This window comes from Populus nigra, chromosome 12 (assembly GCF_951802175.1).
Source record: "Populus nigra chromosome 12, ddPopNigr1.1, whole genome shotgun sequence".
In the NCBI taxonomy this organism is placed as follows: domain Eukaryota; kingdom Viridiplantae; phylum Streptophyta; class Magnoliopsida; order Malpighiales; family Salicaceae; genus Populus; species Populus nigra.
In genome coordinates, this window is record NC_084863.1 from 15,242,957 (window position 1) to 15,259,571 (window position 16,615).

General features: G+C 34.9%; 1 protein-coding gene across 2 annotated transcripts; it reads right to left on the reverse strand.

Annotated features, from left to right (window-relative positions):
* Positions 1-532: 532 nt before the first annotated feature.
* On the reverse strand, positions 533-13,091 carry LOC133669790 (N-terminal acetyltransferase B complex auxiliary subunit NAA25). 2 transcript variants are annotated; one of them, XR_009833971.1, is made up of 20 exons: positions 12,828-13,091; positions 12,195-12,351; positions 11,987-12,105; positions 11,790-11,864; positions 8,929-9,022; positions 8,725-8,843; positions 7,924-7,994; positions 6,818-6,959; positions 6,532-6,707; positions 6,013-6,215; positions 5,585-5,715; positions 4,981-5,057; positions 4,582-4,656; positions 4,219-4,411; positions 3,770-3,889; positions 3,566-3,704; positions 3,366-3,406; positions 2,988-3,242; positions 1,618-2,619; positions 533-986 (listed from the first exon to the last, which is right to left on the reverse strand). XR_009833971.1 is itself a non-coding variant. In XM_062090073.1 (19 exons), the coding sequence occupies exons 1-19, from the start codon at positions 12,972-12,974 to the stop codon at positions 1,915-1,917; spliced, it is 3,039 nt and encodes a 1,012-aa protein (XP_061946057.1). In that variant the 5' UTR covers positions 12,975-13,091; the 3' UTR covers positions 1,484-1,914. The 2 variants fall into 2 exon arrangements, 1 of the variants encoding a protein (XP_061946057.1); XM_062090073.1 differs by lacking the exon at positions 533-986 and having other exon boundaries at positions 1,484-2,619.
* Positions 13,092-16,615: the final 3,524 nt, after the last annotated feature.

Below are 16,615 nucleotides of genomic sequence, written 5' to 3' on the forward strand. Positions count from 1 at the left end.
TTAGCTCAACCATTATACACTACCTGTCAGCCCATGTGGACCAATCAATTCTTCGTGGCAGTAAATAAAATACAAGAACAAATGTTCATTTCTAGCATACGATTAAATCTCAAGGTATAGAAAATCTCAGGACAGTTGGAGTAAGGTTGAATTTTGGTTTAGGGTTTGGTGGAATCAGTAGAAGTCAAGTTATGATTTTATGTTTTCTGTTATTGGTCCACTTAATAAGAATGTTAGAAAATAGTTTTAACCCTAAAGTCCAGTCTTGACCCATGAGCTCAATCTTCTTTCAATGGATTTTTTTAACTCGTTATATTTTAAAAGATAGCCTCGAGAAGAGGAGTGATTTTCAAGCAATATTTATGGTTTTAACTGGGACTTGCAACTATGGATATAGTTTTGACTCTTTTTTTTAAAAAAAATATTTAATCAAAGGGTTTGAACTTGAATATCTAGCACCGGTGTGGATTTGGATTTGAAGTGATACTTGAAAACGAAGAGGGCATTACATAATAATCTTATAAAATTCAAATACCAAAAAATATTAACAATTAAATTAATAAATATTCATTAATTAAATCCCACTTACGTAATACATGAGATACACATCCAACTAAATTTACTTTCAATGAAAGGATTTTGGAAGACTATCACGCACTCTATAGATAGGGCTTTGGTGAAAAAAGCATGGATTGTCAAGGAGTAGCATTCGATTTTTAAACAGCCTACCTACGGTAGTTCTTACTTGTTTGTCAAACAGATCAACTATATATATATATATATATATATATATATATATATATATATATATATATATATATATAAACATCAATCAAGGCACCGATCAATTCATAAAGTACCTTTTCCACTATATTAGGTGAAAAAATTGAAATAAGAGGCCAGACCAGTCTGCTCGAGCAACTTCTTGTCGTCTTCCTGAACTCCCTCCCTCAAAATTCTTTGGAAAAATACATCATCAGGGACACCTGTAAACCCAGAATCCCATAGATCTTAATGAATTAGGTAGGCCGCCAACTGATTTCAAATAGTATGATCTTGCACCCAAAGTGGAAACTTGATACACATAGACAGGTGTTCCCTCATAACAATGTTCTTTGCCTGTTCTATTGAGACAGTTTGCATAGTAATCTGACAGCAACTTTCTTAGATAACATCTGCCCAGATCCAGTGATCTACCAGGGTGATACTCACGTAATAGTTAATACTACTGATACCGGTTAAATCATTGGATTCCAATATAGAAAAAATGACACCCTAAATTCTCAAATATAATAAGACAATTGACAGAATGTTTTTTATTTAAAAATACATCAAAATAATACCTTTTCATTTTTAAAAATTCATTGTTAACATCAACACAAAACAATACGAGAACATAAAAAAAAAAAAAAATTAAAGCAAATAAACAATATTCAATTTTTTTCAAAAATACTTTTAAAATGCAAAAACAAATGGAGTCATATTAGAGTAGAATACATCAAATTTTGACTTCCAAACAGGACTTTTCAGGTTCACCGATGTGCACGCAACATTAAGCAAAAAATAACAAAAGATACATTGCAAAAAAGAATACATCAAGAGAACAAAGACACAAACCTGTTCTGTGTAAAAATTGAAAGAATATCCAAATAAATTGTGAAAATCTGGCACAACATTTCCAAAACCGCTCAAACAGAACTGGCTGGCCACGATGGAGGCTGGCTGACAACAATCTGGCAGGGAAATCTCATGGTAAACTACAAGTCCAAATAGAGCATCAGTGCAGAGCTTGAACAATCCATTCAACTCTTTCTGTTGCTGAAAAGTAGCGCAGTAATTCCAGATCAGATGCAGCTCCCAAAGCTGAAGCAAAATGCCTGCTGATCAGGGGAAACACATTAAGCAAAACACACTTTATATTTGAGCTATCTGCTGATTCAATGCCTGAAATGACTTGATTTTTGACTCGCAAATATTAAGAAACTGGGACAATAATGTAGAGTCCCCGGTCACTATCTTCCTTGCAACATCAAGGGGACTCCATGTCTTCAATTCTTGGGAGATCCGATCACCAAGTTCAGCCTCATTTATTGATGGAATTAAACTTTCCAGAACATGGAAAACACGCCCAGGCCCTTCATCTTGTTCCTTTTTCCTAAGAGAGGAAAGTATAATTTCCACACTCTCATCCTCTGGTCTGTCAATCTGACCTCTGATCCATTTTGCAACCTCCTTGACTATATCACATAAAGACTGGATTGAATCCCTAATGTCATTAAACACCAGAGATGAATGCTGGTCCACAGGCCCACCTTTCTTCTTTTTCTTTCCAGATGGAAGAGAAGATCGAACACAAGATTGAATCACAAGACCATGCCAGGCCAATGGCTCTGTAACCAATTGCACTAAAATTGGAAGATCAACCCTTGAAGAGCAAATAAGAGACTCCATGGATTTGATCTTCTCTGAAATATATTTCACCAGCAAAGTATCCACTACGTACCAAATACCACGGCCACACTGATCTCCATTTGGCTGTAATGGCTCGTGGGAATTCAAATTCCAAGCATTCAAAAAGACAGCAAAGTTTATCCAGTCAATCTCGTCTGAACCAAAAGCCTGTGTCAAATCCAAAAATTAAAATGCATCCAAGTTCCAGTGATATTTAAGTGATCCATATTGGGCGACTTGAATAAAGCAAGCTAGCGATCACCAGTAACTAATCTTTTTTAAAGATGACAATTTTAACAAAAGCACATGCTTTATAAGATTTATTAACTTGGTGTGCATCTAAAGGAATGGAAAAAAGATAAAGACAACCTGCCTAATACAGAAATGCTTTCACACCTACAACAATGTGTCTCATACCTATATCACCTCATCTGAATGTGAATCAGAATTATACAACCACATCAACAAGAATATCATGAAAAATAATAGAGAGCAGTAAGAAAAAGCAAGGAATAAGATTGACAGCACAAGTATACCTCAAAGGATTTTACACCACTGGAAACACCCATAACCACTTCAACTGCATCACTTAAAGAAAAGCCTAACATCTTTGCATGGCGCTCAAGCAAAAACTTAAACTCTGAGGAGATTTTTGACCCAGATATGGACCCATTTTCTTCAACACTCTCCTTAAGTGATGCTGAAGCACTGTGAATAGACAGATAAATCATCCGAGGGAGAAGGGATTTCTTTTCAATAACTCCCCGCACATTTTCTTCCCTTTCTTTTGTCTATATTCAAGTCAAAAAATAAACATAAAGGGCATTAGGAACACACAGAAAGTCCATTAAGTATATGGATTGCTATTGCCATATATTACATACAAAAGCAAATCAATGAATGAAGTTCCTTACCAAGTTTTCCTTGGGACAATATGATACTCCTTCAAATGGACCTGGGAAATGAATCGTTTCAATATACAAGAGAATTCATAGAGAGACAGGAAATAAGAAAACACCACCGTTACCCAAACCATCATAGCTTCTTCAATACCACTGAACATAGTATGGTTTTAAAGATGTAGATATTAAGAAACAAAGACCACATGACTAACCTAAGAGATAATTTTTCTCTGTAGTTGGTGTCCACCAAGGCCGTGATTGGAAATCTTCATTGAATGTCAAGGTTTTGGATCCAATCTCATTGGAGAGCTCAACAAAGTGAACCCCGCCATTCAAGTTTTCAAGAACACCCTGAAAGACAGCATATTCATCAGACACAAAGGTATGGTGTTGAAACAGATAAAAGTGATACATACCTCTTCTTCTTCAATGTTATCTGCCTTTTGTTTTAGCTGTAGAATGGGTGTCTCAACCCTTGCAACTAAATACTGATTAGATCGTTGCAATCGCTCCTTGAATTGAACAAACTCTATTACCTGAAATACAAAGTAACAGGATTATCTTGAATCTTGATTACACAAATCTATTTCAATACCATATCCCCTTCAATCTAAGGGCATGTTACCAGATTCAATGGGAGAAAGAAAGATACAGAACAAATGTTTTAGATGGATAAAGGCAACGACCAAAAAGTGCAGAAAGCAGTCATCCACAGGTAGACAATAGAATCAAGTAAATGGAAAGATAGCCACACGCAATGAACTGGAAAACAATTCCAGGAACATCTAAGATTCATTTTAAAAAAGAAATTCGCCTTAAATTTTTAACACAGAATAAAAATATTTATATTGATAATGTAGCATACTTTAGAATAGTTTCTGTGGCGATAAGCAAGGAATGTCAGATCTGCAGATTCCCTGAAGTGGTCATCCATAAACCTGAGATAATCTTTCAGCAGATTATTTAAATCCCCCCAAAGAGGAGATACCAACATCTGCGGCAAGATGTGATGGGAAACAGTTTCCATCAGAATATTCTTCACGTCCAAGGATTTATACCTGCACAGAGATTTAGAGAGCTGCTTTAGACCTTAGGAAAACCAAAGTGATTTGATGAGTATAAAAGGGGGGAAGAATAACCATGTGGCTAGACAGAATTTGAAATACAAACCAAAAGGTAACAGTATTTCATCAACTAACAATGTGAAATATATATTAATGTATGTTACCACTCATAAGCTAACGAAATTGCACCCAAGTGTGAATACAAGTGCAGCAACAAGATCTTGTACTGCCATATATATCTGCCAAATACAACCAAACACAAAAATTAGTTTCAAGAATGTGAAGTCCAACACAGCAAACAGTTTCCAGAAGAAAACAAATGGTTTCACATGCATAGCACTTGTATCCACTAATCCTTTATTTGTTTTCCTCCAAAACGCTTAATACATGCTTTCTTCTCATTCATCAAGCAGAATTTCTAGTGCCAATTAAATGTGTTCAAGGTGGCACGGATGTAATATAACCCACCCCCACCAAAGCCTAAATCATTATAAAGATTTGGAACTCTTAAAATGCCATATTTGAAATTACAATACAATATCAGCAGTGAAAAAACATCTTACCTTCGAATAGTCAGGCCAAACTCCAAAACCATAATTGCCTCGATGAAGTAGCCAAGATGTCTTGTACGCCAGAATAGCTATTTATAAAGAAAGGGAAAGAAAAAATAAAAACAAAATGCAATGAATACACACACACACACACACACACATATATATATGAGCATAACCTCAAAGAGAACAATACAGTAGTCAATTAAATAAAGAAAATCTTGTAACTAGCAAACTAATTCTTGAAACAAGTTCTGGAATAATGCAAGAGCACGCACAAGTAGCCATAAATCCATGTGTTGTGTGTGCACACACGCACGCACACTAACCTAGACATCAACTTTTAGCAGTGTCACCTCCATTATTAGGCAGCAATGAGGTAATGAGCATCAGAGTATAAACTTCTTAAGAACAAGATAGGATCATGTCAAAATATCCCACAAGAAAATTTTCTTAAGTCAAATAAACAATATTTCATGGACTAAAGGAGACTTGTTGCACCATCTAGGGTAAAGTCCTTAAGAAATCATAAAACCCATCCTCATATCCAGGCATCTACCAGTACATGTGTGTCCACGCATCTGATCCCAAAAAATGAAAGTATGAATTGAGATACCTGAACCAACACATTGCACACCATAGATAGCAGCTCTTCACCATGCATGCTCTCTTGTGGATCCAAATCCTTTGAAAGTGGAAGACTTTTACAATACATCTCCACCATTTGTACGGCACAGCCTTCAAGTTCTGAAGAAGCATGGATGAAGTTAATATCATTGAATCCAAAAAAAAAAACATTGAATAAAAAGCCAATTTAATTAGAATGAAACACATTACAAGGAACAAAGAAAATGAAGTAGACTACAAATTACAAGTGTCAAGAATGATCCATGCAATGCATCCAGGGGTTGTGCAGAAACAACATAATGGCTACAAAATACAAAATACAAGTGTAAAGAGCTACACCCAGGGGTTGTGCAGTTTGGATGTGCAAAAGATTGTGTGTAGGGTGAGCAAGTGTATGTGTGCAAAAGAAACACGCACCAAGCACAGGGAGCTTATACATGTTCCCAGTCAACTCCTGAATTTTGAAAATGGTGATTGATTGTCCAAGCACTTTAGTTGGTGCAGTAGCAGAGGAGTCCAAAGTTTTTATCAACTTTGCAAGAAACTCCGTCTTTTTATCTGGAGTTAAGACTTGCAGAAATGCCTCAACATCAGAACTGAAGCTTGCTAAGTGACCAAACCTGCATTAAAAAAAAAAAGGACTTCAGCTTAGATGGTCCAAAACTTTCCATGATTTTGCCTATAATTCTTACAAAAAAGACCACCAACATAAAGGAATACCAGAAATGTTTTGTAAGAACTGAGAATTTCTTTGAAGAATACAAATGACTGACAAATGGCTGAGGACGAGATAAATTGTTCATCTAGTCTCGACTTCATATCCATTATTTGCCAAACACAGAAACAAAAATATTTTGGATGATTACAGACTTCGTGCACAATTACACTCAGCAGCTAGTTCCACACAAGTTGGGAAGTAAAGAAAGAGTTACATACTTGAGGAAATATAGCATTAGAGCCTCCACAATATCATCATCATTTCCCTTTCCATATAATCGCTTCCTCCTCTCAATTTCAAGAGTTGCCAAGTATGGACACCTAATAAAATCATTACTGGTGTCTGCTTGTAATTTTTTCACAAAAGCTAATGAAGTCGATATTCGAGAATGAAACTGCACATCCAATTTGCAAAAATCAAAATCTGCATAAAAAGATCTGCAAGTATGCAGACACGACAGAAAATACAAACTACATATAAAATTCAAGGGTAGTAAATATGCACCACATCATCTGCCAATTGAGAGACTTTGCAATCCACGGGTTTTGGGGGATTAATTGGATCATTGTTGGCTCCATTGCTCCAGCTGCTGCCATCCTCCAGCAAACAGCCTAGATAATGTAGGAAACACTCCCAATCATCAGGGCTGCCAGACAAACCAAACAAGATTAACAGCTAAAAAAATATACGTCCTCAAATGAAATGACCAAAATAGAAAATTTCTGGATTGGAAACAGGAGATAATTAGATGCATCACAATCTCTAGCAACGAGTTTTAACTACTCAATGTTCTACAGCAGTCAAACTTTAGCAAATGCCATGCTGGTGCGTGTAATTTGAACATGCAGGTGAGCAAGCAATTTCATAGTAAACCCGAAAGAAAATACAAGGTGGCTAACAAGCAGCAAGAGGGGGAGTGTGGATTATCTATCATATGGGAATGCTTTAAAATCAGTCAGGTGATCCATATAAGGGCAACAGCAAACTTTCAGACCTCAATGACTCTAGGGCAGAATTCAAAATAAGGTGTCAGGCTCCTAGTTGCAAATTCTATTCCTAAAGGACCTAGAAATTAGTTATCTGAAGCTATGACAAGGCTATTTTCATTGAAAAAATGTAAAATCTCCACAATAGGAGTATCAGAATAATAATTCCATGACTTCTAAAGACTTGCTACGAGCTTCGAAATGTGGGTTTCCAATAACTTGCTGTTTTCACAAACTATCCCATCTGCTAAAGCAAACAGCTTGTTTTCCCTCTACAACTACAAGAGGCTATTCATTTTTCCTGCATAATGCAACTGCAGCCTTTTTGATATCATGGTTCAGTAATCCCTGACTTATACGTCACAGCTGTCCTATTCAGAACATCCTAAACAAATCAATCAAACCCAAATCTAACCATAACACCTAAAAATAAAGAAAGAAAATTAACAGAGGCTAATAATGCAGCCAGTAGAAGAAATAAACAGCTAAAAATGAAAAGAAGAGAGAAAGAATTTTCCTGGTTCTTTTATTACAATTTACAACACACGACGTAACACTATATTATCTAACTTGTGTGATCTTAGCTGCCACTGAATTCTTGAAAGAAAACTATCACGCGCATACCATAGTTCTAAAATCTTCTGATATATGTTGGCACTTGTAGCATAGTCACCTGACCGAGCAAGAAGCCTCCCCTGTCAACTTAAAGTCAAAGAGTACCAGGTTGATAAGGAAACCAACAAGTGAAAAGAAAGAAGTTCCAAGAAAATGCATGCAAGACAGTGAGAGATAATGTGTTCTAAATTTCTATAGCAACAAAGTTGCATGAAAACTTAAATGTTGGAAACAAAATGATGAAAGGAAACTGTTTATATATATATAGAAAAGTAGGGCAAGGTGAAAGTGCAACCAAAACCATGAGCATAGATGATTAAGCCTTCATTAGGATTCATTTGAATGAGCAGGTGTTATTTATCAGCAGAAAAGCCTATGTGGCCTATAATATTATACAGGCATGCCCCTTTCAGTATTGAGCCCAAAACTTGATAGTCATTATGCTAAGAATTCAAGTTTACATGGCATAATCCTCATAAAGTTGTGTGGAAGTTCCACTTCAACTCTCTAGTGGAATGTAAGTCACAGGTCATCTAGTTTGTTTGCACCTAGTTTCATTTTAACAAATCTCAGTTTCCATTCTAGCTTTCTTTTAGAATACCTCTTTAGTCTTGCCCATAATAACTCACCTTTTATTTACTTGACAAGTTCAGTTTCTCATCCCAAAAACAATGAAGAAATATAATAGCTACACAGAAAATCCATAAGATGTGCATTATCTTATGTATAAATTCAAAAACGTAAAATATTACTCTATTGTCAACAGGAGTACTTTTGAGATAAACCAAGACAGAATGTTTCAGAAAATACCTGTATACGTAGCTTATCAACTTCAATCATTAATAGTGATCCCAATTGCCCCGAGAGAATTTCCAATGCATCACCATACTTTTCTTGCTGTTCTAATATGGAAATATAGACCATAAGAGCTGCAACAGAGTTTTTATACAATCAGATAGGAGATCATTAATGAATGATAGTTGTTCAAATTTTGGCAACAGATATGGAACTCACCTTCAGGCTCATGCAAGCTGTGGGAAGCTACATGCTTCTTAAGTAACCCTTCAGCTAGCATTGCTAGTTTCTCTCCTCCATTGCCACAAAATACCTGCAAGAAGATCAGAGCAAACAAAATAAGCAGCAAAACAAGACATTCCACCCAGGCAAGAAGTGTTTTTCAATAAACAAGCAATCTAAGGGCTGCACATGGGTTGTATGTGGAAATACAGCAAGAAGCTTCTTAAGGCCCCGTTTGTTTGCAGGAAAGTAGTTTCCTTTTGGAAAGTGAATTCCGGGAAAGTATTTTCCGATATTTGGTAGTGTAATGGAAAATAAGTTGGAAAACACTTTCCAGTGTTTGGTTATGTTATGGAAAATGAGCTGGAAAATAACTTATTAATGTTTTATTTTTTCAAGTTTATTAAAATAATGAGGAACAAATCTTACAAATTAAAAAGTTGAATGAGAATGAAATTGAAAAAAAATATAATTTCATAAATTATCTCAAATAAAATAAATAATAATCAAAATAATAGAGATCAAATCTAAAAAATTAAAAAAAATGAAAGGTGAAGAAATTAAAATAATAATAATTAACATTTCATAAATTATTTCAAATAAAATAAGTAAAAATCAAAAGAATGAGGACCAAATTTGATAGATAAAAAATTTCAATAAAAAAATGATAAGAAAAAAGCAAATAGCAATTATAAAAATAAGGACCAAAATTAATATAAAAATTAAATTTTAAGAGATGAAATTGAAAAATAAATATTCAAAACAAATTATATATAGCAATCAAAAGTTTGAGGATCAAATTTGATATAATTAGCAAATAATGACATTTCTAAATTTTTCACAACTTCCGGAAAGTGTTTTCCGCCCAAATTTTTCAGGAAAACACTTTCCTGCAAACCAAGCCAAATTTTCCTTTGACTGGAAAGTGTTTTCCGTTGACCAACTTTTCCAATAGCAAACAAACACAAGAAAGTTTGGAAAGTGGTTTCCCGGAAACCACTCTCCGGAAAACAAACACAGCCAAAAGGGAAAACACTTTCCTATAAATCAAACCAAATTTTTCTTTAACTGGAAAGTGTTTTCCGTTGACTGAAAAGTGTTTCCGTTGACCAGAAAGTGTTTTTCGTTGACCGGAAAGTGTTTTCCGTTGACCAACTTTTCTAATGACAAACAAACACAGGAAAGTTTGGAAAGTGGTTTCCCGGAAAATGAATTCCGGGAAACAAACATGGCCTAAGAGAAATGCTGTTTAGTTTTTTACCCTTTCATGACAGAAATGGACATAACCAAATACATAAACTATACACTAGGCCAGGACCCATTCTACGGAGATCAATTCACAGAAGTAGAACAGATAAAACAAATGCTAGATAAACAATGAATTAGATTACTAGGCAACACAATCCAGAACACCAAGAGATAAAAAGGTTGCAAGTGCAACCCCACCTGGGCAGCATCAACCTTTTTCTGTTGGGATGGAAAAAAAAACAAGAAGAAAAGAGAGCAAAGGAATGAGGGACAAGAATGGAGAAATCACCTTAATTATTGCTTCAGATAACTAAGTGTTCAATTACAAACTTAGATTACATTGAGTCCATGGGTAAAGTACCAGGAACTGGCATCTCGACATCTAAAATTGATCCAATAGGCAAAGAAGCAGAGTAACATGATGATGATTAAACAGAAAAAGTTTTTTCATGTACATCCAGCAAAAGTTCAGGCAACTCCACTGCAAAGGTGACATCCACAATAAGTGCATTGTGAGATGGATGACCAAAGGCATGAGAATGTAATTTGGCTTTGACAAGTGTTAAATTGGAGGACAGAGATCAGATCATAATGGCCTTAGTTTCAGATATTAACTCGTTAAAAAAATAAAAAGAAGGAAAATCTAGTACTCCAAGCCCTTAATTTGTCAACATCAAGATTGCTTAGGTGTCATGTTCCCAGTGAAGCAGTTGGGTGTCCATAAATAACTTGCAAGAGGCAATGAAGGACAGGTTGCTCACAGCGTAGATCATAATCTCCCCACAAACTACCCCATGCACTCCAATATGTTATTTGTAAATGGCAAAGCCAAGTTAGCCAACAGTCACATTTTGTACCATTTACAGTTCTCAAAGTCTTTAAGCGAAAATGTGAGATGCATGCATGAGCTCCCAATTTTATATCTTTTTTTTTTTAAAAAAAAAGGGATTGCAGTGCTTCAAATCTGAAACCAGATCAGACTGTTGAACCGCTGCAACCTTTAACAGATTCGATCTTGGCTTTGCATACTGCAGGTTTTTGGAGCAATCTAAATTGCATGCGAGGATTTTCTTAAGAATTTGTTTTGCTTAAAAAATATCTTGTTCAACACACGTGTCTTCAATTAGATTGCATTGTTAAAAGATTTATGGTTACGTTCTTCCAGCAAGTAACCTCATCTGTTCATTCCTTTTCTCAATTTTGAATGTTCTGTGTTAGCAGTAATCTAATTGGGCATGAATGCAGACGTTCAAAACTTAACTAAGAGCATGCCAACAAGAGCAACAAAGCATTAATCACAAATTGGTCGGAGCCAGCTATAAGGATCCTTTGACGCCAATCCACCTCAATATCAAGATTTTGAGCATACAAATTTTCCAAATTCTAAGGTTGCACGACATGAAGCGAGGGTGATATTCATCAGTTAAATCAATGAGCCTTTCACCATAACACCGATAAAAGGCAATTTCCATATATAAAACCAATAACTTATAATAATATATGCACTATGCACACACAATGTGACAAGAAATGTTAGTAGCTTAAAGAAAAAATACTATAAATAATGAGCACATGCTTAACAATATACAAGATGGGAAGGCTGCTATGACCTGTAATTGGATGCTACAAACTGCCCAGAGCAAAAACCTCTCTTCACCAACAAGCTTGTACATTTTGATGGCTGTCTGCCAGATGATGACATCATAGTTAGAAAGCATTAGCCTAATTGTCCCACAATCTGCATCTAGCAGATGTCAAGACATAGCAATGAAGTTCACATATATCATACAAGAAAAAGAACACTAACCTGCTGCTGCTTCACAAATGAATACTCACGAACATAACAATTGAAAAGTCCCATCATTAGTTCCAAATTGCTTGGAAATTTACTGCAAGCATACTCATAGCATCCAGTAGCCAAATCCACTGATTATATTTAAAGGGTAAAAAAAATTAGAGTCTTCCGATATAATGTACATAAACAGAGAATCTCGGAGCAGTAAAGATATACTAACAGCGATCAAGCCGTTGAAAAACAATCTGCAATGTACTGAGAGTTAGATCATCCATTAACAAGGAATCATTCTTGTATAAAAGCTCCTTTGCATTTAAGCAAACTGATAATGCCTCATCAGATTTACCCATCCTTTCCAAGATGAGTGATTTTAGCGCCTGCATCACCAGAACACATCAATTACTCCAAATAATCCACCATTTCAATTCTAATACAATAAACAGCATACACCATAGCTCTAAAAGTAATTAACTCTAACTATTCCCCAAATAATCCCTCTATCATAAAAACCACATGCTCAAAACCAAACACTAAAGAAGCAAGATTTATAAACATTATAAACAACTGGGATGGCAGCACGACAAGCATTCGCCACTTAATCCCCGGATAAAAAAATGACCAAATGTCTGCACATACATACACGCGCAGGCACAAGCACACCTTGAAAATTTGCTCAGACAAACAAATAACTGAAAAAACTACAACTAATTATGTCAGTTACTAAAGAAAAAAAGCTCAAAGCTAACACCCTAAGCAGAATCCAATTAGCAAAAGTAAACACACAAAATCACTTCACTTTACAGTAATTAGCAATCAAGAGCTGAGTCAATCTAAGAAATTTTTGAAGTCTTACGAGTGCGTAAGGTGAATTAGGGCATTTAGCGAGGAGTGAAGTGGAGTGTTTAAGCGCATTCTTGAACTGACGAGAATCGATTGCATCCCAAATCGGTCTCACTCGCCGTTCCGGTATCCCTCCGGCTAACCCAAACTTCGATGCCATTGAAGCTTTTTCTCTTTTCTCGAAAAAAATAGGGTTTATTAGCTAGGGTTTCAAATATTTCTTTCTCTCTGTGTAAGAGATCAGCTAACTGACTTTTTTGGTTTCTGTTTGGAGGATATGGTTGTTTTTCAAATGGAAGGAAACCTAGCAAATGAATGGGGGTGTTTGGATACGGGACTGGAAGGGGACTGGACTGGTATGTGATGGTCGTGCACCTGGTTTGGCTGGGCTTTCGTTGATCAACCATCAAATTTTATGGACCATAGTATTTTAAATCAAAGGCCCAGAATGTGTTGAGGCGTTGCTTGATTGGGCTAGCCCCCAGTTAGATTACGGGGATGAATAGACCACGTCATTTTTTTTTTCTTAATGCATGCCGTTGCTTCATTAGGCTAGAGGCAGGCCTAGTTTGGTCTTATTATTTTATTTATTATTTTTTATTTAAAAAATAATGTATTAGTTAATATTTTTGTGATAATTTTTATATTTTAATTTTTTTGTGATGTGTTTTTTTTAAATGATATTGAATGTGTATAGTTTTTAAAGAGTAGGGTATAATTTATCTATGATTTTTTCTTATATATGTGTTGGTTTCTATTACAAATTTTATGTATTTTTCTATTACATTGGTTTCTATTACAAATTTATTTTGATAAGAAAATTCATTAAACACAATAAGGTAAATTATTCATGTTGCGATGTTAAATATTTTGATTTTCATCTGTCATTTAATTTTTTTACAGCATCTTAGTATTAAGTTGATGTTTTGTTTTGCAGTCATATATTTTTTTTTCATGAAGTTAAATAAAAACTAGTTTAGGAAAAAAAATTATAACCCCACTAGAGTTCATACCCCGGTTCACAAGTTTAATGTACTAGCCCAGGTTACCCCAGCGCATAGATTTGACGAGTTCACCCACTGGCCGGATATGCATTTTTGGTTTTTAGTTCATTAATTGTTTTTAATAGTTTGTTTCTTGATTTTATCCTTCAATATTTGATTAGTTGGAAAATAAATTGCATGATTTATTTATCTTTTGCTTTTTTTAAGGTTATCATTGTCACAAATAAGTTTTTATTTTTAGGTTGGTTTTCAATTTTGTAACCATATATTTTTGTCATATAATTAAAAAAAATATTTTATAAAAAAATTAATTATTAAACTCAATGGAGTTTATGGCACGTTTTGCTTGGAAACCGAGATTGATCTAATTTGTCATTATCTCGATAGTTTTGTGAAAAAAATTTCATCTTGAAGTTTTGTTAAAAACTAAGCCATGTTTTTACCTTCTATTAAAATTGCATTTTGATTCATGAAATCAATCAATATAATTTGGGTCAACTTCTGCATGATTTAGTTTGAAACTCGAGTTATGTAAAGAATTAAGTTATGAGATTTCAAGATTGACCCATAAAACCAGGTTTAATAACATAATAAAAAAATTCTTCACAATCTTATTATTTTTTTTACATTTTAAAATTTAAACAATTTATCTAACTCGCAACGGAACACGGACCAATAAACAGGTCATCATTATATGACATCCTTACACCTACATCATGCTTGTGTTATGTTAAAATGAAATAAAATATTTTCAAGAGTGTTTAATTGATAAAGATTGAGAATGAAGATTTAGTGTCCTCTTAAGGTTGAACATGTTTTTTTGTTAAAAATTAATTTTTTTACTTTAAATTAATTTTTTTAATTTTTTTAAATTTTGTCAATGTACTAATATCAAAAACAAATTTTAAAAAATAAAAAAAATACTATTTTAATATATGTTGCACATGTGCATCGTTGCGATGAATCTTCCACTCTCGATATTGTATTAGTCTGGCAAATAGGAAAAACAAAGAATTCTTGTTTTTTATCAGTGGAAAGCGAGAATGAGAGTCGCCACCTAGTATTTTGATCACTAGAAAACTTAATTGGTCTTAAAGATCAGGCACGGGGACTGGACTGGTTGTTTAATAGGAAGGTATTAGCACCTAAAATACGCCTTACCTAAGGTAAGCTACATTGTTTAATTATCTAATATATGTTAAGGTCTAACTGTTGGTCTGTCTATGGTTTTAAAAAAGTCCTCCTCGGTAAGGAGATCCTTATCTTATCGGTTAAAAATTTAACCGTTGTAATATCTATAAAAGAACTACCTTTTTAATACCAGAAATATGTTTTACATATAAATTCGTTATCCCCGATAATAAAACAAAAGAAAATGTTTTTTGGTTTTTTTAAAAAATATTGGCCTAGTTCTCATAATTTTTAAAGCCAAAATGCATACTAGAACATATTTTGAATTTTTATTGTATGAAAATACGATATGATTTTTTTTAGAGACTTGACCGTATGCTAGAAAGCAAGGTATTTTGATACCAGATTTGTATCTTTACGGTATAAAAGTACAAATCAATATTAAGTAAAATTTAGTGAAAAAATACGTGGGAAAATCATAAATTTATTTGAAAGAATTTTGATTTTTTTTTGAACTAGCCGGACCTGACCCACTCATTTTTGGTTGGGCCGGACGTGTCCAGCATAGTGAACAACGGAGCACTCTCCCCTGTTCACATGCAACATGAACAGTGGAGGAGTCGAGGACGATGAAGGAGAAGAAGCTGACCTAACAACAATGACAGTTCTAGTGTTGACGGCGACAGGTGGTGGCGGTGTTAAGGAAGAATCGCGCGGCGAACGAGGGATTCCAGACGGTGGTTCTTCTTCGTTTTTCTCTTTGTTTTCCTGTGTTTTCTTCCTCTCCTTGTTTCTGTTTTCCTGCTTCTACATTTCTTCTTCGGTCTCTGATGATGGTGGATTTGCTGTTGACAGCGGTGTTGCTAATGCTAGCGGTGGCCAATTGAGGAGCTGAGGGTGGTCGGTGGTTCTTTTTTCTGTGTTTTCATTGCCATATATTTTTGCGCTCCCTCCTTTTCTTTGTTTTGTTTTGGTTTCTCCTCCGTTTTTCTCTCTAAAAACTCTCCTTTGTTCCTCCCTGTTTCCCACAAAAAAATCCCCAGTTCCCTCTATTTTTTTTCTTCATTTGTTCGTTCCCTTTGTGTTTTTTGTTGTGCTATGTTTCCTTCTCTCTAAACTGTCCCTATTCATCTCTTCTCTCTATACTTTCCTCCTTTTTTTTTTCTTTCCCCCCCTCTTTTTTTTCTTCTCTGCCTCTCATTATTTATAAGCAGAGGGAGAGAGGATCACCCTGCCCTATCCTGTCATGGTGTAGGGCAGGGTGGCGTGGGGCGGCTCCTGCACAGCCGCCCTTGCCTTTGCAGAGCATGGTTTTCTTCTTCTTTTGGCGTGGTGACATGGTAAAGAAGGCATGAGTTGCATTAATAGTGGCAGGATATGTATGTGGCTTGTCAAGTTTTGTGCAAGTGGGAGGGGAAGAGAGTGAAATGGGCGTTGTAGGAGAACAAAATATCTTCTTCCCTTGCCCCTGTCTGTGCAGGGAAAAGAGGAGAATAGTGTCGTTCAAAACGACATTGTTTTAGTTTTTTTTTTGAAGATTGAAAAAAATTGATTTTAAAAAATAACTCAAAAATAAAATATAACAATATATTTTTAAATAAAAATATTTTAAAAAATAATTTTTATCTTAACATTAAACACTCCTCCTCTGGAGTGGATGGAGGCA

What these genes read in the sequence shown, in the direction of transcription:
- LOC133669790 (XM_062090073.1), bottom strand. Translation starts at nt 12,974, where the DNA reads ATGGCATCGAAGTTTGGGTTAGCCGGAGGGATACCGGAACGGCGAGTG. An exon ending in CAGCTTGCATGAGCCTGAAG is followed by an intron (nt 8,844 to 8,928) that starts GTGAGTTCCATA and finishes ACTCTGTTGCAG; the next exon opens with CTCTTATGGTCTATATTTCC. An exon ending in GCCACAGAAACTATTCTAAA is followed by an intron (nt 3,890 to 4,218) that starts GTATGCTACATT and finishes TTTGTATTTCAG; the next exon opens with GTAATAGAGTTTGTTCAATT.